This window comes from Glossina fuscipes, unplaced genomic scaffold (assembly GCF_014805625.2).
Source record: "Glossina fuscipes isolate IAEA_lab_2018 unplaced genomic scaffold, Yale_Gfus_2 60, whole genome shotgun sequence".
Lineage (NCBI taxonomy): Eukaryota > Metazoa > Arthropoda > Insecta > Diptera > Glossinidae > Glossina > Glossina fuscipes.
This window is the reverse complement of record NW_023998432.1, coordinates 4,643,745-4,671,397: the sequence shown is the minus strand read 5'-3', so window position 1 is coordinate 4,671,397 and position 27,653 is coordinate 4,643,745. Positions and strand designations below refer to the sequence as shown.

Genomic DNA, 27,653 nt, shown 5'->3' with positions numbered 1-27,653 from the left:
AACTTATATTAATTAACAATAAAGTTGAGTATAAGCATAATAAAACAAATAAGAAGAAAAAAAAAGGAAAAGAAAAAAGAAAAAAAAACATGTACACTATCAGCATAGGAGCACACTTACAACCGGTACAGGACCAAATTGCTAATGAACCCCTAAGCCATCGCAAACATGCATAAGCATGGAGGAAAGGAGAATGCTTCTTGCCCAGACACCATCCCATACATTTGGGTTAGCTGCATAGTAAAAAGGATAAATTTGCCTATTCTCTGAATCGTTGACATGAAAATGGGCCTCTTGTTTTTTTTAAACTTATTCACATACGAACAATTATTTCGATAAAAAATTCGGGGCAATTACCAAACGTTGTTCAAGGAAATGGCTTTTTATGAGGAAACTTGAAAATTTAGCTGAATACGTCTAACACAGAAAAAAAACAAACAATATTAATATTTAAAAAATGCGTTCGACGGCAACAAGAAATTATACCGATAAAAATTAAATAAACTTTATGCACAGAAGAACTTTAAAGAAAATGCTCCTATGTTAAGCAAATATGAGCTTACATCACTTTACTTTGCGAAGAATTAATTATGATAAGGAATTGGGAATGAAAAACTCAAATTGGAACTGAATACCAAATTTGATGTTTTGAGTATTAAGTGTTTGCAGTCTGCATATATATTTTTTTTTTTTTACTTCTGATAAGGTCTCCGCAAACAAACAGGTAAACAGAAATCAAAATTAACCTATCACGGTTTTTTTTGACTATATACGATTATTTTTACAAAAGTGTATAAACGATTAGCAGAGATATATATAAGAATAGATATAGTCAGAGGTCCTTTAAAAAGATATAAGAAGGCAAAAAATTTCAAGCCATTGATTTTATAGTCCTTTTTGTGTTAACCCATTGGCAGTCTGACTAGGGCTGAAAAAATGAGGTAGCATATAAGAAAAAAAAAAAATGGAACGACCGAGCATCACTCAGCGGCTTATAAGTCACGGCGTCATGCGTTCATTGCCTGCAAAGAGTGATGTTTGCTTCCGTCACGACGAGCATAACAAAGGACAAAACGCCCAAATATACACAAGTACATATATATGTTTATATACATGTACTATTGTGTTCAAAAACTAAGACCAATTTAATCAACATCACCTTGATATCTAACGATTTGGACGTTTTTGCGGCCGTATGCATAGACTCAATTCTCATCCCCAATATTAATGCGTTTCATGGGCGATTGATAGTCAGATATCACCTCCTCAGATTTTAACGCGACGCTCTTTTTCAAAGAAATTGAGTGTCTTTGGTAGCAATCAAGATTTGACACGTTTCAGGCCAAAAATGTCTTTTAAAATGTTGTTGACTGGTCCGTTTACTTTGAAGGCGATGAAATAAGTGTGGGGTGCCAAATGGACTTAAAAAAAAAATTAAATTAATTTGGTCTTACTTGTTGAACTCAGTAATATAGATCTTGCAAGGCCTCTGAGTATTGCCCGTAGATGTTGCAAACAAATGGCAAAGTGGAATATACTCATTTTCTGGAAGTGATTATAAAATAAAAATAATAAGAAAAGCGATTTGTAATATCTCGTAAGTAAAATAAATTTCTCTTTCAATGGTTCGAGTTTATTGCATTATAATATGTTTATAGCATATTACACCCGATACATCGTTCGTTTGAATAAATGTGTCTTCTTTCCAAACTAAAGTAACATTGTAATGAAAGGAATAAATTTTTCATTAATTATATAAAATTTTTTTTCTTACAAACACGACGTTCATTTTAATTTTTAATGTTAGTTTGCTATGCAATATATGTCAAAAAGGTGTACAAATTATTAATCTGCGCTTTAAAAATTGAACTTTCTTCAAAACCTCTGGTCACATTTCAAATGTGAGTGATTTCATTAAATTACACACCTAAATGAAAGTGTATGAGTTCGTATTATTTAAATCATTTGAAGAGGGGGATTGTTCTAGTATTGTATTTCCGTTTGTAATATGGACAAATATCAATCAAACATCTATACAAATTATGTTTACGTCCAAAGTAAATTTTTAAATCGATCTAACTATAGAAAGGCATCTGCTGCTTTTTTTAATTAGAAAAACTACAATTTAGTAAGGAAAAGCGTAGTCAGACTTTGCTCACCATATATCACGCAAGCTTTTTCAAACGAATAAATAATTTGGTTTTCTAATTGACATTTGCGTCAAATTTGATGCTTACTTCTTCAATAGTTAACCAGATACGCTTGTTTGCTTTCATCCAAAAAAGTGAAGGACTTATACAAAGTGGTTGGACTGAATTATGCAACTTTTTTGGCTGTCGAACTATTGAAACAATTATAGATTAGAATAAATTGTTTGAAGAAACGGAAGAATGCGTTAAACGTGCTGACCGTCTTTCGACGCCACGTTCAATTCACAAGTGGTTATTTTTACAGAATCAAATAGTTGATAAAGAATATTTGCATGTTTCTTATCCACGATTAAAGATATCGATGCAAGTTTTGAGTTAAAAAAACCAATAAGTATAGTTCGTTGACTATAAATTTTAAGAATTATTTGAAATTTTAAGAACGTTTTGCTGTTTAATAATATTGAAGTGACTACTTTTAATAGTTACGATCATTTGTTACGAGAAAGAAACCATCATTTCCTTTTAAATAATAACCAACTTTTTTGTGATAACGAATGTTTCCATTAACTGATTAACTGAAAATCCGAAGGACGACGATTGCAATTGGGAAGAAGCGCCAAAAAATTTTTCGATCGCTTTTCATTGGAAATTCCGAGAAGTTCCACCAAAATCTAAAACGACGTAGCTAAGTCGACACTGTTCAGTTTAAGTATATACTTTTATTCGATATATTTTGTATTTTTTGTTTGCACGTTCATGCTTATGCACCTATTAACATAACGGTGTACATGGTCTTGCATTTGAACAATCAGGTTTCTATGTTTGTCCGTTTTGGTATAACTGACCATAGAAAACAATACCGCTGGTAACAAAATCCAGGCCATGAAGTGTGTCGTCGTTGTTTATATTAATTTGCTTATGTTGCATTTTTGTGACACACTTCAAGCTGTTCATATTTCTGGAGTAAACAAACGCAAAAATGCAAGTGCATCATTCTATAATATTGGTTTATTGTAGTACGTAGTAGAATAATTCCCCATTAGTTTATAAAAATTGTAATTCATAATCTACCTTTTATCAATAAAACTTCGTCTTTGTACTGTCTTGTGAAATTACATTGATCGTTACCTTTCATGAGGTTTCTTGCAGTTCAAGTGCTGGAAGAAAAAAATTGAAATACGTACGACCTGACGAAGCATTTGGTTAACTAATACCAACCAAATCAGGCACCCTTCGACTTCGAACTTCTTTGATTACTATTAATAAAAATGGCTAACGTTGTTGTTTGTGTCAACATTTTGGTGACCCCGTCACCACATTACGTCAGCCGCATTACGTTTGTGCCTCAGCAGAGAACTTTATTCGCCGTAATCATGAGTGTACATAGTTTACAGAAGTCCAATTCGTTTTCTTATGTGTTGCAAATGTATGCCAAGCTTTAAAGGTGTACCCTTCTCGCCTCCTTTATTAGGTAGGTAAGTAAAGTCATTACGATGTATATACTTTAAAAAAATCGATATGCATGTAACAGGTTTGCATCAGAGAATTATCTGTAAGCGATGTGAAGATAAATGCGAATTTGACTGGCGAGGACATTTACCAACTTTTTTAATTGCAACAAGTTTACGGTTCGCGTTATTGAGCAAATGCGATATCGAATTTGCATATTGAGTTGATGGTTCGCGTTAACGAAACTTCGTTTGATGACAATCGATGGCGTATGAGTGGTTGCTCGACATCGAACGTAAAATATCATCTTTTGGTTCGAGAGTAAAAGCCATCCAGCGTCATGTTGCAAGGGAAAATGGAACAAAATATCATTATAAAAACACATATTTGTGTTGACAAAAGTGATAAAGGCAAATAATTAATTTTGATGTTTTTATTTGTTAATGCCATAAAATATGAAACAAAATAAATTGAATATAGAATTAATGAAAAAATTTTTGAGAACAACAAAAAGTGGAATCATACGATTATTAGAAACTATTTAGAAACTATTCTGGCAGAGTATAGACGGGCAAATTTAATTTGGAAATTATAAATACTAAGCTAGTTATTAAGAAAAGAAAGAGCCAGATAATTTAAAGAAACAGTTGAATAAACAGTGACTTAATTCAAGTTATTAAACTTTGTTTTATAATTTATTTTTCATACATTTCAATTTTTTCATCGATTTATTTTTTGCATTTTATATTTGGTTTTTTCATTTTTTTACTTTTCTTCTTCTTCTTTGCATTAATTGTACATACACCGACAAACTTCATTGTGAACGTAACGAGCGAGCCCAATTCGACACGACAACAAGCGAGTGCCATCAATCCAAAATGCGATCGTATCGTTTTTGTCCTTCGTATCATACGATAATTCGATAACGCGAACCATAAATCGGCTCCTAATCTTAATTTTTAACAAAATGTTGGTGTATATATTTGTTTTATTTATTTTAAATTCTTCACAATAAAGATGAAACTCTATAATAAAGATTAATAGAGTGTTCATTTGGAACTATTGACGGAGAGATTGAGAGGCCATTAAAGACACGACATGGACTGGAGGCAATGCTCTCTTTCGTCCTAACGGCGTTTTTAAGTAGTAAGGATTAACATATAGTTGGAAGTCAAAGACTAGTCTGCCCAAATTAGGAAACATAAATTGTTTTTGTGGATATTTTATAAATCTATATGAAAATACCTTTGTAGAAACTTAAAACTATTGAAATTTTTTCTTTCGAAACTATTTTAGGGAAAAAGTTAAGACCCTAGCGCGGCCAAACTAGAAAATGTCACCTTTATTCACCTGTACCAAGTGTATCTGTATGAAAATACCTTTCACATAAGCCAAAACAAGTAAGAAAGTTATATTCACATCCTACTTTCAAAGTTCTATTATTTGACATATATATCGCTAGTATTATTAAGAAAAAATTTATCGCGGTCTCTACCATATTCGTTTCAAAATTAACGCATTTTTGGGCAGATAATATATCTGCATTTGAGGAATGTCGAAAACAGTTTTAAACATGCTATCTTGTTTGCCGTGTTCTGAGTTTAATATTTTCCGAGTAATCAACAAAAATACAAAAATTTGTATTAAAAGAATCTGAGTTGCATTCAGTTTACATTTCACTGCGTGCTTCTGCTCATACCAAAACCAACCATTTAAATTTGGTTTCAACAGATTAAAATTCGTTTTTGTACCCTACATCACTTGTTAAACTGTGTTCAATCTTGCAGAGGTATCTAACACTCAGAAGGGTTTAAGATTAACCCATCTTTATTATGCCAATCGAATCAAATTCACTTTCTGAACCGATTTAAGTTTGGCTGTCCATCTGAGGTGTGTCCATGTATTGTTGTTCGTGTGACTCCTCTTTTTGAGAAGCCATTATATGGAAAATAATTACAATTTTTAAAATTTTTCCAGAAACTTCGGTGCCTAATAGTATTTTGACATTCTAAATTGGTATGAAAAATTTGGTTTGGCTGGAACAATTCTTTGAATCTTCTCTCATATAACTGTTCAGACGAAAACTGAATCTTTATGTGGTAAAGACGCATCATTTTTAATATGTCACGGTGAAAACTAGTTCATAATAGTAAATTAACATAGAAATCAGGCTTCTCGAATTTGAACAACATTTCTTGGACTTCATTTAATGTTATATTGTAAAGTCTTCATAAAAAGATTTAAGTTCTAATATTTTATGGTGAAAAAATTAATTGTAGGGAATTTGGATCAGAAAGATCTATTTTTTAGATCCCGACATATATAGCGGTTACCACGAAACACAAGCTCCTATGTAGTGAAAATTTCTTGTTTGTAGTATGCGGGCTTGTATGCAAAAGACGCTTTTGCCTGAAAATAATGTCTGACTTTTGGGGTACTATTACCAAAACGTATGAATAATTGTAGTAGGCAAAGTGATGTAGGGTATCTTATGGTTGACTTCGCTCGATTGTCAAGTTCTTACTTGTTTTGATTTAAGTGAGCGGTCACTTTCCGCAATATACTTTCGCTTTGCTGTGTGAAAAATCACTTATTGGCTCATTAACTTGAATATTGAATTTTCTGAAAGAAGTTTACAGAAAATATTTGATTCATTAATAAATGTACGCTGAATGACGAATACGTGCTCACTTCTCCAGCGGAAAAAATTGACCAAGCAAAAGTTTTTTAATATAACTTCATATAGCTGATTTATGTTTGTGTGCAAGAGAGTGCAAGCGGATCTCAAAACAACTCGGCACAACATAAAATTCCGCAAACATAGCACACGAACGTAGGTTATAACAGTCATTAAGGCGGTAGACCGTTGTAAATATTTCAAAAAATCAATTTCCTTTTATTAGCTTTAATGATCGCTTAAATAGTCAAAAATTACATTAGTTTTATTAATCATGGCCAATTGTAGACGGGGAAAATTTTGAACGGTCAAAAATTTTGATTTTTCCAACATAATTGTATAGCAGTTTCCGTTTTTCGGAAAACTTAAAAAAGCACTGTGACTTAATATTAATTTTCTTTATTCAAATCTGTTACAGCGTCTTTGCAACGGTTTTCTTTAATAAAACACGTAGGATTTTCAGTAGATATAGGGACGTAAATTAAATTTTTTTTTCTTTCTTATTTTTAACTCAAATTTGGAGCAGTTATATTGCTGACTACAGGGCCACTTGAGCTAAAGATGCCTCCAGAGAATGGCCGCGGTGTTTTCATTTTTTAATATTATCAAAAAAAAATATTTTTTTTGGTAGTACTTAAAGGTATGCTTAAAAGCAATCTCAAATATTATCATTGCCGTACCTTTTTAAGGTTGTTAAAGTGGTCTATCAACTTAATATATGTCAACAATGCCGAAGTGAGACAATCTTAACATAAGAATCTAAAAGGGCTTAAGCAATAAACTAACACATTTATCGGCCGGTAAAATTCATAATTAAAATTTATATAAGTTATACATATTTAAATATACAGCTTATATAGAAAAATATGAATATATTTACGCTGAAACTTTATTACCGCACATTCATATAAATATACATGATTAATCGTATATGTATGCAGCGAAATGATTAAATGATATAAGTATTTAATGAGGGCAATAGAAGTATTCAATATTTATATTGCAATACATACCATGTGGTCGAACGGTTGCGCTTTTACGGTGATGACAACACAAGTGTATTTTACCGTCTCCGGAATTTTGGCCCGTCGTCACTCGCTTGTGTGTGGTTGTTTGGTATACACTGGCAGACCATGAATAATTGCAAAATTGATGAATATTATGTGAAGATAATATAAAAAAGAAAAACGAAAGGAAAAACATTTTGCAGTCATGCATGTAGAAACGGTTAACCTGAAATTCACCCGTGTATGGTTTTGTGACTAAAACAGCAACGCATAAAATTCCACAAAAGTTGTATGTGAACATGATAATCGTTGTATACATGTTGAACCGTATGTGTATAGATAATAATGTAAAGGCATCTTGTTTACCTTGGTATGAACATTTTTTATCAAGTTGCCTCTCTCCCTCTCTCTCTCTCTCTCTCTCTCTCTCTCTCTCTCTCTCACTCTCACTCTCGCTGAAGCATTATAGAGGTATATGCCATTAAGATTGTAGAAGTACCCATTATTGTATATCTTCCTTCGAAGGAGCGTTGCGAACGGAAAAGTATATACTTTAAAGCCAAAATCTGCATCGCAAGATAAAGATTATTGCAACGCTAAAATAACGAACTCTTCCCTTATCACTCTCTTCTTTGTTCTTTGCTGCTGATCACACGTATGCCAACGCACTCGCTTTGCTTATATAAACGGGCATTTAAAATTAAACTAACAGTTGAACTTGTATAATAAAACATTAAATAAATGACTTCGATATTATCCCAAAGCATCACATAGGCAAAACTTCATACCCTTAACAGTACTTTCAATGAGAGAACGGGTTGACGGTTAAGACGACTACCCTCTTCGTGTCCGTTATGAGGTATGCGCTTGACAAATTAAGTGTAATTTCTTTCGATAAGTTTACTCTTAAAGAGCAACCAAAAATTTTTTAGATGTTTTACGACCGTGACAGCCCATATAGTGAACTTCGAAATTCTCTTTCAAAAATTCCTCAAAACTTCGTTCTGAAGATTTCAATCTCACAACTTAATCATATTTTATGGACTTGAAATGTTCTTTATGTTAATGGTCGCGAAATCAATGAATTCATCCAATAAAACCCATATAAAATGTTACATAAAAATCAGCAGGAATATTTAATATCTATTATTCAACTGTCATTGGTTATCTTAAGAAACTACAAGACAAAGTACAGAAGGATTCCTGGATATGGTTTACGTTATCGTTATTCCATTGTTCAGGATGTCACATAAAGGATTTACCTTCGTTGAATTGAAAACTTACTTCCGGCAAAGAAATAAAGTTAAGTCATGAACACTTTCGATGAGCATTAGTTTAGCAAACTCCATCTGTCGTCCGGTTTAAAAAATTGGCCGTAATTTGGTGAAATGTGAATTTACGGAATCTTCCGTAAAGTAAGCTGCTTTGTCAGCAAGCTTCGATGCTGAGAGAACAAACCCGTTATTCCGCTAACGTTGAGATTGCATACTCTAGATAGTTTGGTTAGGTCGGCCGTACGTGTTCCAGGGTCAGTTCATGGTCGTCATAGTCATGCCAATAATCGAGAAAATAAACATTTTGCGAAAAAATTCTAGTCAACCCTCTTTGTAATGATCACATAACCGTACGATACGAAACAGCTGGCAATGCAGAAGATATTACGATAGTACGCGAGAATGTTGGCGCTGATTCGTTGATTCAATAAATGTAGTCAAAAATTTTAACCTCTCCAAGTACAAAATCTCACCGCCTCAAGAACCACGGCAAAGCTATTATTTTTCGAGGAAAATTAATGCTCCTGTAGGAAAATCATCATCAGTGCAAAAGTTTACTTTCAACTCAATGTCATTGTTAAAAAAATTGATTACATTTGCTGCGCAGGACAAGCTCGGTGCCATGTTTTTCGACGAAGCATCTTTTTCAACAAATCAGGCCATGTCCCCAAAGATTGTGCTACGTCAGCCTACTATTTTATGGTAACACTACTAATTAATAAATATGAGAATGCCACACAACATCCGACATCTTTAAAGGTCTTCATTACATAAAAGCCCTGGAGAAATAAAATTTAATTAACTAACCGAAAAACGCACTTCACTTCATTGTTCGTTTGCTACTAATGTTTAACATGTCGCCATTTTTTTTACAACTAGAGAATCTTGGAATTAATTTAGAGTATTTTTCATCACAAATTTACTTTGACAATTATTATTATTAATTTAGCCAGAGAATAAATTCTAAGACTAAAATCTTAAAATACTAGCGTGAAAGGGTAAATTTTAAATTACAACTAATTTTCCTATTTATATTTACTTTCGTGTCAAGTTATTCCCTCACTCTATTCAAAATATCAAATATAGCATTATACATCAATCCCGTCAAACTTTTTTTCACATATAAGTATGTGTTTGCGAAATCGTTGTCAACATGTTAAGCCCAAGTAATTCCATCACAATCGTCACACTATTTATATGTCTGAAGACGTCTGGTATCGTTTATGTCAATAAAGCTACTTTATTTATTTATTTGCAATTATTTTATTTATATAATTTGGTTGCAAACATTTAAACCAACGGTCGAATAGGAGCAATTTAAGGAGAAAAGCTTGTAATAACTTCATAGTATATACAGGGCTACGCAAAATAGTAATTAACTTAAGGAAACAAATATATATTGTGTTCAGCCAACTTATATAAACACTAAAAATCTTATAAAAATCTTATACCAAATTATTAGGCCAGAACTTTCCAGTAGCCTCTTAGCAACCGTTATTAGACATAAATGTTTCAATTTGCGAAACTAAAATGAATCCAAATTTATTAGGTAATTTCATCCAAATGCGACATCGGCTTATTGCGCATGCCAAGGACCACTAATTTGGTGTTCTTTAACGAATCTGATACTGAGATTAAATTTGCAGGTAGAAAAAAAAGTAAAGAAAATAAGCAAAACCGTTTTCAACGCCCTCCTTTACTTCAACAATAATAATAATTAAGCATTGAAAAAGTTGTTATGATCATATTTTGTCATTCATCGTAAACATTTACCATATATACATATTGTTAGCTTATTTCAATGTTAGTTCTACCTTCTGGTGAGTGCCTGAAATATCGTGTGCTTTTCCTATTTCCATTGTCCAGAATCTTTTGGGTTAGTTTTTGCTTCTAAAGCTCATTGCCTGTGCGTGTTCGGTTGTTCCTCTTTATCCCTTACACCACTTGTAGCACAGAGTATATTAAGTTTGTGGGGACGTATGTAACACGCAGAACAGCTTACGATAGACCTACCTTTTATTATTCCAATCGATTCAGCGTTATTTTCTGAAACATTTCCTGAATCGATCCAAGTCTTTCTTTTCGCCTGTCTCCCTATTCGTCTGATGACTGATCATGTAAATTTGTCCTCAAGCTACAGGACTGACTTGTTTTGATCCCAAAGATGAAAGCTGATAAAAGCTGAAAATGGTATGGATTGGTTTACTTTGTCGACCATTTTCCATATAACGCCCTATACTGAAAAATCCTTATATGAAAAAAATCGCAAATTTTCAAAATTTCTCGACAAGAGTGGCTCAGTAGTAGTATTTCGGCATTTTAAATTGTTGTGAACACTTTGGACCGGCTCGAGTAATCTTGGGAAGTTTCATATAACTGGCCTTGCGAACGTGTTTGCCATGCAAGGTATGCTGGTATCAGTGGCCTTGCTGCAGATGCTAGCCTGCATCCTTCGAAAGGTTTGCGATGCTCGCGTCCCTACTCTAAGAAGCGGGATATTCATTTTTATATGCTGTTCACGGAGAGAAAGAATGGGTTTTCTGAATCAAGCAAAAATATTCTTACTTTGTCTGGATAGTTTGAAAAAACCAAAACAACTTCGACTAAATCTTATTCGTCGGGACAAGTGAGTACTCCATCCTTGCCTACAAAGAAAGTTGGCGTTTCCGGGGTAGCCCTTCTCGTTCTAGCTATGCTAAAGGGACAGGGATATCTCCTCCGAATGGTGCCATTCAGTTTGTACATCTTCAAAAAATATTAATAAAAATAACAATAAAATGTATGTAGAGCTTATAACATCACTGGTTAGGGGTTAATTTACTTTCTTGTCCCGGCCCATTTTAGCCCACATTACCAATTAAATTAAATAAGTTAAAAAAAGATTATAAAAATGTACATTTGTGCGTCGTTTGTCAGATATCTGCTCATTTCACGTGCCCTTTTTATTCGTCGTTCCCTGTAACAAATATATATAAATATTATAGCATTTCACTTCTGTATGCTAAGAAATTCTTAATATGCTTCATTACAAAACAATCGAAAATCCTAAATTGGTTAAGAGAACTAATTATAGAAAAATCAGCGCCATTAAATGTGTGGCTACTATGATTTCATTAATCCTACTTGACTAAGGTGACCTCATGAAATTTGCCTTACAATTACTAGTTTTTTAACAAGGCTATACAAAGAAGGGCAGACGCATCTAGATGGACACTTGTCCTTACAAAAGATACTCACTATGTTATGAAACTGGGAGCTCTCATAAAAAATCACAAATCACAGATAGGGTAGGATGTAGAATAACCCAAGAAATACTATTAGCCCATCTGATAAGAAAATTTCGACCGTTTTTGTTGGATAGAATTTGCAACCTTCCATTACTTTCGAGCTAACTAACCTACCATCATACGTGCGGTTGTCCGTTACAAACGCTGAATTCCGATCTTTTGACGTTTTGGCCTTATACAGTTTTATCACATAACAAACTTAGATTTCAGATTAATTAAATTTATAACGTTACAAAACACACTTTTGGGGCTTTTGCCGTTGTTTGTGACTCGTTAAAAAGATCGACGTGTTTTTCCTTGTGTCTAATTGCACTTTATACTGTTAAAACGATTATCCTTTTTTTTTTAAATAAGAATGCATTAGTTTCCAAATTAGCAAATCAAGTTTTAAACTGCAATAAAGATCAAAAGCTTCTAAAGTAAATAATAAAGCCAAGAAAATAAAAAACTAAGAACGAGAACAGATATTGTATATATATTATATATGTTAGAGGCAAAGTGCGCCTTGCAAAACTACTCTGCTGAGTGAGATATGGAAGTAAAACCGCAGTAAAACAGCAGCAAAAAACGTAATAGAAGCGAAACAATACGTATGATCTAGGCAACAACAAAAAGTTAACAACAAAGTCCAATATACTAACATCAGCAATAGCAGCGACGTTAAAAACAACAATGGGATCAAGAATATAGTAATCACTTCACAGGAATAGTAGCAACAATGAAAATAACAACGCTAATACCGCAAACAAAAATAACACCGAAAAAAGCAAATTGCAATACCAACACCAACAATAGCAGCGACGAAAATGATGTCATCACAAAAAAAAACAACACTATCAAAATGACAACGGCGAAAATAAAAAGAATAACGATAATAACAACAATATTTGCAATAATAAGGATAGAAACAACATGAACAACAATACAAGCGTATATCGAAAACAATACAATATTGCTGATGTTGTAACGGAAACCTAAAGAAGCATGCAAGCAACAATAAAAATAGTCAAAATGAAATACAACAATATTAACGGTAATTGTGCCGGAATCAACGATACAAAGAAAACAACTAGAGCAGGAACAGAAGCAACAACAACGATAACGGTAAATCAGCAACAAAGATCGAACAGCACAATACACAATCACCAACAATGTTAATGACATCACCGATGGTGACGGCGTTAGAAGCAAAAATCATAGACATCATAGAACCACAGAAGAAAGAGCAGCAACATCAATCAGAGAATAACAACAACGAAAACTACAGCTAGCCATTCTCACCCCCAAATCCTATCCAGAATCAATTGAAGGCATAACACTTACCGATCCGATATCCACCTGCGCCCAACACTACTTAATCGTGCAAGCCTTTTAACTAGACTGAGATCAAATCTTTACGCTGTATACACATGCAAGCGATAATTTTTGATCGAAATATTCGCCCTTTTTAAAAAGCAGATAACTGAAAACAGCGATCCCCACAATATCCACTTATCTGGATACATAATTATTCGAAATTTGATATTATTGAATTTGATGCAGGCAATGATGATGTCTAATTCACCAGTCACGTTACTTAGACACTAAATGCGGGTTGCAATGTGTCCTCTAGAAGCTTTGTTATCCTATCCCACACAATAACCGCCATTCTCAGTAGTTATCCCGACAAGAAAATTGTGATTGCTAGCGATTTCAACGTCTACCAAAAAAGCTAGCTGCGCTATTCAACTCATGCAACTGCCGTGGGGTGCGACGCAGAGATTATGACAGTTAAGAGCTGCTTCACGCAACTTGACCCAAAGCACATTCCAAGCGTTAAAGGGATGCAACAAAACATCATGGACTTTTTTCTTATCTCGCGTCCAGCGAGCTCAACAACTTTTTCAGGTATTTTAATTAGAACTTATGTATCTTAATTATAACTTCAATGTCGCTGCAGAAATGATACAAAACACCATCAATAAAGAGTATCACTTTACATTCCATTCAAAAACTTTAACAACTAATCTGTTTTGCAGACAAAACCTAGTATGCAACTAGGTACTACGCCGCGAGCAACGGCTACGCACTCAAATTCTGGCCAATCCAACATCAAGAAAGAGCTTCTGATCGGGTTTGAAAGGAATTGAAAACCAATATATTGCATCCATTACCATTCTTGTTAGCGACGGTCAAATAATATCCTGCCCGGTTGATAAAGATAATGTGAAGGCTAAATTGTTTGCTTCAAACACTCATTCATCACAAGGAGATTAACCACTGTCCCCCTCGAAACGGTAATATGCCCGGTGCCTACTTTATTCTTTCGAACGGGGACATTCAAAGAGGTCTTTGTTAGTGTCAATGCCCAAGAAACCAAGTGGATAGCTTTAAAAAAGTGTCCTTCTAAATTTGGCCATTGTGCAAGCCCTTCAGTCAATGTTCTTAAGCTGGCATCTTCCTAACTTACTCAAAGATGACAAATGTCCAACATACATCGTTAAAGAGCAATCTCACTCATCCTGCTAATTATCGGCCAACTTCAATTTGTTCTGCCATAGTCAAAACCAAAACTACCGCCTCGTAAGACATCTACAATCCAACGATATAATTTGCTATACGGCTTTCGAAAAAAACGGCCCACTGGGAACTCAATACACAAAATATTTCGGCAAAAAAAGGTCGTTGCACTGGATATCTTTATGGCATTTGATAGAGTATAAAAAGACGCTTTAGTTTCCAAGCTGGTCGCATTTGATTTTGGTGAAAATTTCACTAAATTTAAATCAGCTTTGCCCGATAAAGCGGTGGGTCGGTGAATCAAACTTCACTAAACCAAAAGGCTCTGTGGAGTGCCACAAGGCTCATTTCTTTTTTTTCGCTTTTCCTGGTGTTCAGTAAGGATGCGTAGGTAACAGAAAACTCCATTTAGTCATTGGCAGGCGCCAGCGCTCTGTTTTCTTCCTCCTTTTTTACCTGCAGCCCCGAAGTACACAAAGCGTTAAGATGTTGGAGTGTTGAAAGATGCATTTACGGGACTATGTTCTTTAAAGCGGTGTATAAAATACTTCACTGCAGCCGATATCCGCACCCTTTTTCATCTAAGGGTGCTATTTTCTTAAAATTACTTTGTACATTCCTCAAATGAAAACATGTTATTTCTAAAACTGCTAAATGTGTTAATTCTAAATTAATTATAGCTGATGTCACGATGTGGCGGATTAATTAATTAATTTGACGCCTAAATATTTCGTCTATTTTGCTATCTGAGCGAAGAGCCATTCAGGAGAACGTTATAAAGTCATGGTTTTTTTCCTGGATACAGGAACCAGAACTGTTTTACGAAGATAAATGTTTAGCCCTTTACCCTCATTTCATTCGGTCGATTTTCTCGCTCCAGGCTACCATGAGCGTTGTCGGATCGACAGTAATTATCCAGTTGCTAATCATGTTGGGAATTCTAAACCAATTTAGATACATCTAACATGCCTATCACTTTCGTTGTTTTAGGCAATTTCAGCAACCCATCGCTTGGTTTTTGTGAGCCTCTGGTTGCTGCAGGAAGCAGCGTACTGCGTTTTTCCTTGCTTGGTCTGCCTCTGAGCATCAGTGTTTCAGTGATTTCGGGGTCCTTAAGGGAACAAGCACTGCTTGAACGTTCGAGCCAATTTTTGCAGCCCGTCCAAATCTTGCGAGAAGCGTCGCTAAAGACTTTTGTGGAGGCTTTGTACCTTCGCGGCCTCTTTAGTGTATTGGTCACTATCTGCTCTGCATCTAATAATCTTTCGACGGTCGCCATCACGTACCGTGCATCCTTACGAGGCCTTGCAGATTTTCCTCTGGGCTGCAATGAGACTGACCCAAATCCATAGCTCGCGACATGTCCGTTCTTTCTTAATACTGCCGAGGATTTGCCTTGCGGATTTTATTCAAGAAAGAAATTTGTGTGGCCTTCAAGTGGTCGTCCTTCCAAAACACTTGTGCTAATTCTTTGTGAGAAAGAGCAGTCCTGGGTGTCTAAGCCGCAGTTTTGATTTGTAGTCCTCCTGCAGCTTCACCCTTGACGGTTGAATGTACTTCACCAGGTCCATTCCGAATTTTATGTTTGTAACTGACCTTCTTAGCCGTGATATGTTTCAAAGCTTTTCTGGAAGTCCGCTTTCGAGAAGGCACAATTTGGATCTTAAATTGTGTTCTACAACATAGAATTTATGACAATAGTGCCTACTCAACGAGCCTCTTATTTAAGGTAATTTCGAAACCAGCAAAGCGAGACAGCGGGTTTTCATCAAAGAAAGGTGGTGATGCTAAAACGATCCTTTTCGAAGTTGGTTTACATGTTTCCTATGATTAGCTATCTCTCTGTAGCAGATGATAGAGATTTGTGCCTGACTGAGTAAAGTATTATGTGCACATAGCATATCCATTCTTGTCAATGGGGTTGTTGTTCCGTCGCGATCGGGCCGGCAGTTATATCGTTATTTTAAAAAATATCACCCATATCACCATAACTCGTTTTTAATCAATTACCTTGCATATACACCTCTTGCTCCAAACTTAGCTGGGATTTTCTTTTCTAGAATGCCTTTGCTTGGCCGAGAATTCGCTTATTGTCGTAGATGTTCGATTCGCAATAAACCTTAAAGCTATTTTGACAAATAGATGCGCTGCATACAATTTATTTCAAGGGACCTATCCTTGCTTTGACTGTAATTAGATTTATGCGAATTTGCCCATTTGATTTTTTATCTTTATATATGCCGAAGCCGAGTAAGCTCATTCTGAAGCTTAGGAAATCCATGTAATTCCAGTTTAGTTTTATTGGAATATCCTCACCGCCTTCGAATATTAAGATGTATTCTTGTAAATAATTTTTCACGGTATTTATCCACTGATAGTTCACATATCGTCTCATCCAACTCTTTTAAGCTAAAGATTCTGCATGAAACCGTTTATGTATTTTCTGGATACACCTGATATATCTGGCATTACTACATGTTTTTTTGTAAATCGACTATATTTTGATAATTTGGCAATTTATTCGAAGGAATCGCATGCATTGCAAACTCAAAGTATTTACACTATTTGTGCCTCGTCTGTATTAATGAGTGTTGGCGTTTCACTGTATTCAGGATTGATCGTTTCTAATAATTATAATGAATTTAAGCATCATTTCCTAGAATGAGATCCGATATTCCTCAAAATTATTGAAACATCGTTTTTAACCTGTGTAGTTTGTTGAACATCTGATACATAATCCATGAAATCGTCCACCCAAAGATATTGTTCTATAAATGTTGTCTATAGCTGTTTGTTTTTATGTTGCCGTATCTGGAAATAGTGCTGATGAATGACTAGTTATTCTAATGTCTATTCCGACGGCCTGCTGCCTAAAATATTTTGTGTAATAATCTATCTGGTGTGCCAGATCTTTTAAAATATCTTTTAAGCATCCCAAATAAATCCAATCTGATATTTACGACACCTCTTCCCCAGTACTACGTAACCGAATATTGTGCTTAATGCTAGAATGAATTATTTTGTCTGTTCCTATCCCATCCAACAAAAACATCTGGGCCGAAAATAATATCAATAGGACCTGGGTGTTCATAATCTAAATTAACTGAGTCTAAATCTTGAAAATAATTTAGCTTATCTTCAAAAACTTCTTGAGCCAGCAGCTACTGTGTTAAATTAGTTACGTAGATTACTTCTGGTCTTATTGCCTCCTCATTAGAAAATACATTATATATACCGTCTGTTTACTGTTTGCTGCCTCATCTGCAAACAAGGTAGTTTTATCATAAACTAATGTTAAAGGTAATCTCTGTAAGCACGCTTCTAATATGAGCGTATTTTGCAATACATGGTCTGAGAGCGGTCGACATGGTTCCAAATTTCCATATATGTATCCTATCATAACTCTGCCAAAAGACAATATTGTGTGTGTTTTTGTGTGATGTTGAGATGTATTCGTCCTAATACGTCCTGTTCGGTTGGCTTTTGTTGACGATTTAACACTTTCTTGCTAAACTTAATTGATATGTAACAATGTAATCCATAGCCATGAAACGAAGGCAGCTGTAAAAAAGATGGTTTTGTTTTACTTTGAGAACAAAGGGAATATTCCTGTATTGCAACTGTGTATGCTCGAGCTCGGTTTCCTTTTAATTCAATTTTATATACTCGCTTTACTAAAAATTGTGTAAATAGTTCAATTCCACCCTCATAGCTTATATAATATCAGAGATTCTTTGTGTTACCTAACGCGTTATTGCCTTACACCTGCCATTAATATTGTTGTAAAGTAGTTTAATCTGCTTTAATGTTCACGATTTAAACGCTGGTTGATCAATTAACAGATTGAAATATAACGTTCTTTCGTTGTGTGATTAGTCGCACTTCCTTTTGACTTATTTATCACGCTGGATTATTATTTTTATCTGGTGTCTTTGAATGTTTTATCAATCATAATTTTTATTTGTTGGCTTTAAAAGTTTTGTTAGAGATAGCGCTTCTTCTTTCAGCCTGCATCCCTTTTGTTACATCATTTGTTGATGATTTTGGACCATAATTGGTCATTTTCTTCCGTAATACGTGCTGCAACCGCTTTAACTGCATAATATTTTTTTTCGATTTCAATTCTATATGTTTCTTCTGTTTGAAATAGCTCTGTGATGAATAATTAAACAATGGGTTATTAATTTCATATTTTCATACTGCTTAAATAATTCTTTCGTTCGCTACATCCGAACTGGATGAATTCTCGCCATTAATGCTTTTATCGACTGCTGCTGTCGTTTCTACATTACGTTTTGGTTTGTTCGTTGTTTTCGTTGCTTCTTACTTGTGAAACCCTTTTACCTTTTCTACTCGCTACTTGGATTCAGTGAATCAACTTAATGTGATTTTTTGTGCCTACCGGATACTGAATATATAAAAGGGTAGTTCTGTATACGTTCAGTCTCTGCACCGCTTATGCTCAGGCTGTAGTTTTTACTCAAAACTTTAGGATAACTTACATTTCAGACGATGTAAATTACTTCAGATTCTTCGGTTCAAAATATGATGTGGTGATGATAAAGTTCTATCTCATCTGCTCTTCCGATGTAAGAGTATTTATTTTACCAACATTCAAAATGCATTTTCTGACTGAACATTGCTGTTGCTAATCCAAGGACCAAAGGAAGATAGAATAAGTTATTCGCCTAAAGTAAACAACCCTCTGTCCGTAAAGCCGAAACCATGTTCAGTCCCTATTAATTTTATTCCACTACTCTGTTTGTCTATTAAAGGAATGATTGTAGAAATTGTGCTTTTATAGCACCTACCATCATCGCTGTACTCTTACTTTGAATATGTATTTGAATTTGAATACGTAATTTTTCTAGATAGACCATTCCATTTATACTGCACAAAAGCCTTATACACAGTACCACAATGAAGTCTATGTATATTACAAAAATTATTAAAAACTGCATTTATAGGTTGAGGATCAAAAAATTGCATATGAATTTCTTAAGAAAGAAAATTTAAATTAAATAACAATTTAATAATTTTTTAAATAAATAACGTTATAAATTAAAAATTTACTTTAATCTCAACAGAATATCACAAAAAAATGTACATACGACAAAAACGCATCAGTAAGAATATCGAAAAATAAAACATCCTTAGTCAAGGGTACTTTTGTACTTACTTTCGTACATAAAAATAATAAGTTTTCAGTTAGAGTAAGTTTTTCTATTTCCCTTCCTTAAAATGTCACAAAATATATAAAACTGCAAAAAAATTTCTGAAAGATAAGGCAAGTGATTATGACGTTAAGAGTAGAGAGAAATAGCAAAAACCATTGGAATTAGTCGTGTTGTTATTCAAACTACTATAAAAAATCACAATAACCCAAATACCACAGAATATAAGCATCGACCAGGCCAACCATACGCGCTTATAGAGTGTGAAAAACGAAATATCAGAATTCTAACAAACGAACCCAAAACGAGTGCAGTTGATATTGCAAAAGGCCTAGAAAAATAGAAGTCAATTAGTATTCATTCCAAAACCGTTCGGAATTTGAGGATTTTCATAGTCGTCTTCTAAAAAAAATAACATTTATAAGCCAAATTAATATGATAAAAAGCCTCGAGTTTGCAAAACTTTACAAAAATTATGATATAAGTTTTTGGAGGAAGTAATTTGTAGTGACGAGTATGTGGGAAACGTAATATACCAATGTGGCAGAACTTTCCGTTGGAGTTGCAACCGTGTATCCTTGACAACAATTGGAACAAGTGGTCAAAATGTCATTTTTAGTAAATTCGTATGGTAGCCACTTTAGCTGTTTTTTTTTTGCAACAATACGTCGTTCAATATGTTCAATTTACATCGGTATTCATTTGCAGAAATAGTTTCATTCGGTCTTACCAGCTCGTTATACACTACCCCTTGCTGGTGCCACCATATGCCCAGCAAAACATTAGGGCCGTAAATATTCCGCCTCGATATCGATCGTTCTCCTGGACAAAACTAAGTTGTAGATCCACTTTTCGTCGCCAGTTACAATACGCCGCAGAAAACATTTGTTTTTTGGCCTGTCAAACCGCGATGTTGAAACGGTTCGAAATGGCGTTTTCGGTCGATCCGTATCGTAGCCGTTTTCCCTCCTTTTGAATCTTTGCTATCGCATGTAAACGTCTAGAAACAGTTTATTCATCAAGTGCTAAGCTATTCAAAAGTCATTTCGACAGTTTGAGCTGGGTTTTCATTGAATAAGTCTTGCAATTGATTGTATTCGAACTTCTTTGGTTCTCCAGGCCGCTCTTTCTCATTACCGTTAAAGCCATCACTTTTAGACAGTTCAAATCAAAACCGACAATTGGGATATGGTAACGCAACACCACTATAAACTTCTGAACGTGTTTGGTGAGCTACGGCAGCAGATTACTTCAAATTAAACGGAAAAGATAATGAAGGTCGAAAATGCAATTTTGAGCGATCCATGATTATCGTCGGCGTACGCTGAATTAATCACTAACATTAAATGGAAACTTATTATTTTATATAGAGAAAGGTCAAAAGCATCGAACTTAACCGTTATGAACACTGGTATTTCCCATTACTTTATCATTGTTACCTGTAGAATTCGCTGACAAAATTAACGCAAGCACCTAATATATACATCTCTCATAAAAATATATTTACCTAAACTTATTCATACTGCTAAAACCAGTTTTCTTTACTTCTGCATAAGTTACTTATGCACATAAGTAATCGGAGTGCTTGATATTTACGGATGAGGAAAACATCGTTCGTTCCTTTAATTCTATTAGTGGTACGGTTAGTCTTCATTCGAACTTAAATAAATTGGTTGAATGGTGGCAGGTTAATAGCAGGGTTCTAAACTTAAGAAAATCCTCCTTCCCTTGGTCCACTATTATGCCGTCTAATTACCTTATTGGTAGCCGCAAATTGATGAAAGTAACCAGATATTAAGCCTTGGGGGGTGATCTTGATCTTAACTTGAGATTCAATTTACGTATTGAATCATGTGTCAACAAAGGCAAAGTGAGTCTACGTTGTATAAAGAGTTGGTCAAGGGAATTTTATGACACTTATGTCACCAAACGGTTATATGCGTTTCTTTTTCGACCAATTTTGGGATCTGCATCTGTAGTCTGTAGTTGGTGCCGATACCACATTGACGTAATTGAGTCGGCAGAACGGCATTTCTTAATTTTTTTGCTACGAGGGTTAGGCTAGTGTTCATATTTGAAGCTTCGGTCCTATGAGTATAGGTTGATGCTCATTGACCTTTTCTCACTGGAAAAAACACGCGTGATGCTGGGTTTTGTGTTTATGGTTAAACTGATTGTAGGTACAGTATTTTCCCTTGCCTTACTCCAGAAAATCTCATTTAACGTGCCTGGTAGATTTTTGAGGCACTATGAAAAAAATTTACTTGCCACACTATCGCACTAATTGTCTGCATTATAACCTTTCAAGGTATTTTGTAGAATGTACTGTTACGGAAATCCCAAATCTAGATGATTCCCTTTTCCCAAATAATAAATTCCTTAAAAAGAAAAGAAATTAAATGCACATTCGCGAGGCGTCGTGCAGGTGCAGGCCGATGAAAACGGTTATCAGAAAAGCGGGTTAACGAATTGAAAGTGAAGTCATAAAATTAGGTGTTAGTAGTATGATGGTAAAAATGTATATAAATTGAATATTTGTGAAAGACAAAGTAGTAGAAAAAGATTACTTGAGAAAGATTAGTCGAAAGTTTTGTAAAAAAAATAAATTTTAAATAATCATACATTTAAAGAAATATAATTGCAAATAAAAAGAATATGGAGTGTATTTCGCTTGAACAAAATATCCGCAATCCAGTGATACGGGCTCTATCTTAGAAAAAGGCGAATTCTATAACAGTATAACACACGGCTTCTCACCTAACCACATGCGTTTTGCGTAAACTCAATTAAAGTATTCATATACGTAAGTTCATCAATTAGCATAGTCTCATCTATTCAAACCCATGCGCTCTCGGTAACCCATAGTAGAATAATTTTCCTACCAGCTAGTAACAGGTACGAAAATAACTATTAGCAAAATTGTAACAGTGCAGCAATGGTGAAAGTAGCTATAAAAACGCAATGTAGAACATACACACTGACTGTATTACGGTTGTGTTTCAGCAACTAAAAAGGTAAGTTTGTAATTAATAAGACAAATTTTATTTTATTTTGGCTATTTCATTTTACTTTAATTATTTGCCTTTACGGATAGGTGATGGCTGACTTAGCTAGTTTAGTTGCTCTTGAATAACTGATAGGCTTACCAATTCGCTGTACACATTTCTCATCGTTACCAACAAACCTCACAATCGTAATTTCGTCAATTATGCACCAATATTTCCGAGAATTATTAAAAATACGTTGTTGAAACATGAGGGTCCAAGTATTTTTATTTTGCTTACAAATTTCTTGGAAACGAACCTGCTGGAAACCTTTGAGTTCTAGCCCGTTACAAGCTTATTAGTGGCTTTGGTTGATGTTTTGAACATGCAGAGCATGGTTTTGGTATTGAAGACTTCCTTTTTCTTGTTTCACCGTATTCCGTTATTTGTTATTTGTTACGATCTATAGCCTACCTTTGATTTTTTCTTTTACATTGAACACAATTTGCCACGTTTGGAAAGGCAGAAAAGACGTAAGAGCCATGATTAAAGGCCTAAAGGAACGATAGAAATGTTATCCCTAGTAGTTGCGTCAAAGTAAATCAATTTAGAAAAAGAAAACCCGAACGAGTAAAAACAATGTACTTTCACAATTTTCGCTACTTCTTGGTAAGTTTATATTGAATAAACAAGCTAAAAAATTTTTAAATATTTACTCACTTTTGTACGCTGACAGTTTTGAATACCTCGTTTACTGAAAGAAGAGCCAATTTATAGAAATGAATATTTTTTCATGCTTTTATGCGGTAAGCAAAAAATTCATATTGAAGATCAAAACATCTATTCAGGTTTTTGCGTATGTTAACTCCTAGAATCGCACACATTACAAAAATTTGCAGAATCCCGACTGTTTTCGAGGAAGTGAAAAAGTGAATCGGATCTGTCCATAAGCACGGCTAGAAGATAAAGGTTTATAAAGAACATTTTTTCGTTAATAGCGTATACGAAATGAGAGATTTTCAATTTCGCGCGACAGAGAACAGTCTATTGATGTGTATGATACGAATACAAAACTTACCTTATGTAAACACTTATTTCACGGTAAAAAAACAAGATTGGTTTTCCATTTATATTAACTTATTTGAGAATTATTTGATTTATTTTTTCTTGTTGTGGTATATATATATATATATATATATATATATATATTAATAAGTATATATATTAGTATGTATATATATATATATATATGCATAAAAAATTTTCTCTATGTATAAGTAGTTAGATAAGGTATACGATCATTTGTAATACAACGATAATTTCAAGTTCAAAAATTTGCTTTATTATTATTACTAATTAATTGAAAATATTAATATAATACTAATATCAATACAAAAGAAAGATCAAAATATTAAACCGAAAGATCGGTTGTATTTTTTCTGTTTTCTGAATTTTCGCTGTCTTTGAAAATGACGCAGAAACGTGATGCTTGGCACAAATACTCTTCTTGGAGGCAAATTAAATTTTAACATTTTTCGAGATACTCGTTTAAAATAGGTGCAGCAAGTTAGGCAAAAAATAATTGTAGACTTTGTATAAATATTAGCCTGATTAGAATATTAACACATCCAAGAAACGAAAGCGTAGATTATTATTATTTTTATTATTATTATTTGTAATGCTATTATTATTTGCATTACTATTATTATTATTTTTACGCCCATCACTGTAAGATGGGGGTATACCCATTTTTTGTTTGCAAAATATATGTATCACCCAAAAGGAAGCTTCAGAGACCTTATGAAGTATATATATTTCAACATTTTCTATGAAATTTGAAATGTTTACAAACTCTGTTTGCTAAATAAAGTATATAATATGCAGGTGTGTGTATGAGTTAGGTGCGTACTTGTGTAGGTATAATGTTGGATTTGGTTTAGTCTAGGTTATTTCCTTTTGTTTGAACGTTTTTTTTTTTTTTGATATTAATTAACAATCATTTTAAAACATTTGCTTTAATTAGAACGAGAAACTTAGCCAAATATTTTTAAAAGAATTCGAAAGTTGTTTTCTCTTATTCCTTATAAAAAATTTTAAAGCAAAATACTTTGTTTTTATTGTTAAGAATCAACACTAAAGTACATTTATTACAAAGTAAAACATCGACAACGCATAATAGTGGTCATAAAATTTTGTTATGCCATAAAAGCACATGTGCTTTGTTGGTATTATCACTTACGTATTTTATGCGTGTCGTATCTATAAAAGTTATCTTTAATAGTTAAAAAAATAAAAATCGTGACATCTGCTCTAACGTACCTTATGTTAAAGCGAATTTCTTTATTTAAACGTATCCCTATTACTATACATTCTTCGCTATTTTTTATTTTCTTACTAATAATTAAAAATTTATTGGTACATACAACATCGGAGTGTAGCAACTTTGTTTAAATACTTTAGAAATCCGTCCTAAAGATGTTTACATTTTAGCCCAATGTGGGTCTTTCAATCTCAATACAACTAGATTTCTGTTTCTGTCTACCTCAAGAATCGTATCAGATATCCAGTTAAAAAAATTTGTTGCTTTTCCCAAAATCGCAAAAGTTCGGATACGTCCTGCAGCTTACAACATACAAGAGTATTTCATATGCACGCATGGCCTTTATTATCTTGTGACACTTGCTCCCCTTTTTTTTCAATATCAAGTGGTGAAAGCCTTGTATTAAAGTTTCCTGACATTAGTGTACGTGGTACACTATGAATGTGAAAGACGGTCGCAATACCGTGCCAAGTTGCTCGGCTATTTTTTCTGACTACATGGCACACACCAAAAAGCATCAAATTATTGAAAGTAGAGCTTGGTGAAAGGCGTTTTTAATATAAAACTTTACACATGTTCTTCATTAAAAAATGCACTTTTTACTTGGCTTTTGTACATTAACATTAGAATTAAATGGACTATCACTGAAATACCAATACAATTTCGGAAGCCCAGTCTTGATCGGAATGCTGTTAATACACTTTAGAATCTTCTCGATATGTGGTCAATATGTTCTTTATAAAGTGTGAACCATCAAACGGTAATTGGTAAAGGAATAAATACCAGGCTAGTTAGATACAACTCAATCAGTTTTTCTATTTACGTTAATTAACAATGGCAAGAACTTTTTTTAACAACTAATCAACAGTTCGTAAAATGTTCTTTTTAGATAACAGTGAAATTCTTTCGACCTCTGAGTCTTGTTTTGTTATAAGCCTGGAATATTTGAATTGATGATGTTGAACCATAGGTAGTCGATAGAACCATTGCATTCGAAGTTGGATTTCTGGGAGTCAATTCTACATAACTATCAGAAAATGAGTCGGAATCACGTCTATAAAATAAAATTAAGTTGTATTTATATAAAAAATGCTCACATTTATTGTATATTTGTATTTCACCGAATTGTTAAATGCTTGTGTGGACAAGTGGCCAAATTGTTAACTTTTCATTAGCAAAATTTCAAACTGATTGTAAATTTTCAATGTTTTTACAATTCTGCGAATATATTCTCTCTAAAGTCTAATTCCGGTTGCGGTGAATGGGTTGAGCCATGACTGTAATCACGTGATTTCATGGAACTGCGATTTGGCGACGAAAATCCTGAAGTTCTACTACTACCTCCACTTCCCCCACCAACGCCCCCAGTTCCACTGTTGCGGCGCATTAACATTCGATTGTCAATTATAGACATCTTATTTAAGGGTTGAGTGGGATCTATTTCACCAAAAGCTCCCGCGATTAAATCATTGTTATGAATTGAATGAAAGCTATCACGTTTAGATAAACGATGTGACGATATATTAGCACTAAGATGTTGGTGATGGTGCGACGTTTTTCTGCTTAAGCGTCTCGTATACTGATATTGTACGGGTGAACTCACAGGAAGAGCTGAATCAGGTAGCGCATGTTTAGCATCACCTGGATTATAATTGTCCTGAAAATCACAAGATATCCCTTCATCTAAAGTGTGCTCATTGATAATAGCCGAGCGGGAGTAGAGGTCGAACTTATCACTATCTAATGGAATTACGTGCGAGGTCACTGAAGATGTTTCTCCACTTATTGTGGAACTGGTACCAAGGGTCTCACTACTCGTTTGTAAAGGGTCATTAAAGACGGGCATATTGGCCGATAAAGTAATAGTTGATGCCTCTAGTGATCTAAATTTCGGTGAACGTTGGCACAATTTGTCTATATCCGGTAAACGTCTTCGTTCACGTATAGCATTGCCTTCCCTTTCCAAGAGTTCCTGCACGCCCATTCTATTGCGTTCGCGTTCTAGAAGATTAATAGTGTCTAGGTCATTTTCAATAGTGCTGGATGAATTCATATGCGATAGATTATAGCTAATATCACTTGCAGATAAATTAGGCGTTTTAAGCACGTCTGCGTAACAAGGAATTTTGCTTTCATGATAGGGAGGCAAACCAATACTACCAACTTCACTTCCAATCTGCACAACCATGCCGTTAACCATAGATGAATTTTCACTATCGCCAAAGTGGTTGGAATCAAAATTATTAACCAAGCTGCCATTACCGTTGCAATAAGTTGATGAGGTCATATTAGAACCGTTGTCCAAAGTTTCCAGTTTACGTTGCTTAACTGCTACACCATCTGAACAACGACTAGTGTTAGTTTTGTTACGACGTTGCATAGCCGATGACTTGCTGACCACATCGGAAATTATATTAATTTTGACTTCATTTGAATGTTGGGAAAGCTGTGTTTTGTTCGCAAAATTACTTTTGATATGCGCAGTAACATTCTTCACGTCTTCGTAGCTTTGTCTTGAAAGACTTTCTTTGCTTCCGTTATTTACATTTTTGACATCGCTACGTCGTTGACATTTTATGAGTTTTGATTCACTTAATTTGTTTTTCAATACCCTTCCATCACTAGCATCACCAACCGTTGCGCCCATATAACCATCACCATTAAGTACGATGCATGTTCGTTGTGATAAATTAGTGCTTTCATCCTTCTCAAAGGAATTTTCACGGGAGTTAGCTGTATTAACATCTACCAAAGTTTTATTACTTTTTTTAAGGAAGTGTTTTGTTAACAAACGAAAGTAACCGCAAATATGTTGTTGTTCCGTTCTGACCA

The 27,653-nt window shown here is 34.2% G+C and overlaps 1 protein-coding gene across 2 annotated transcripts in view; it reads right to left on the bottom strand.

Moving 5' to 3' along the window:
* Positions 1-24,552: 24,552 nt before the first annotated feature.
* The window catches only part of LOC119637553, a 77,938-nt gene continuing 74,837 nt past the window's right edge, over positions 24,553-27,653 (bottom strand). For both annotated transcript variants that reach the window (XM_038033638.1, XM_038033639.1), the window contains one exon: positions 24,553-27,646. In XM_038033638.1, coding sequence (XP_037889566.1) covers positions 26,032-27,646 — 1,615 coding nt within the window. In that variant the 3' untranslated portion in view covers positions 24,553-26,031. The remainder of the gene's footprint in view (positions 27,647-27,653) is intronic.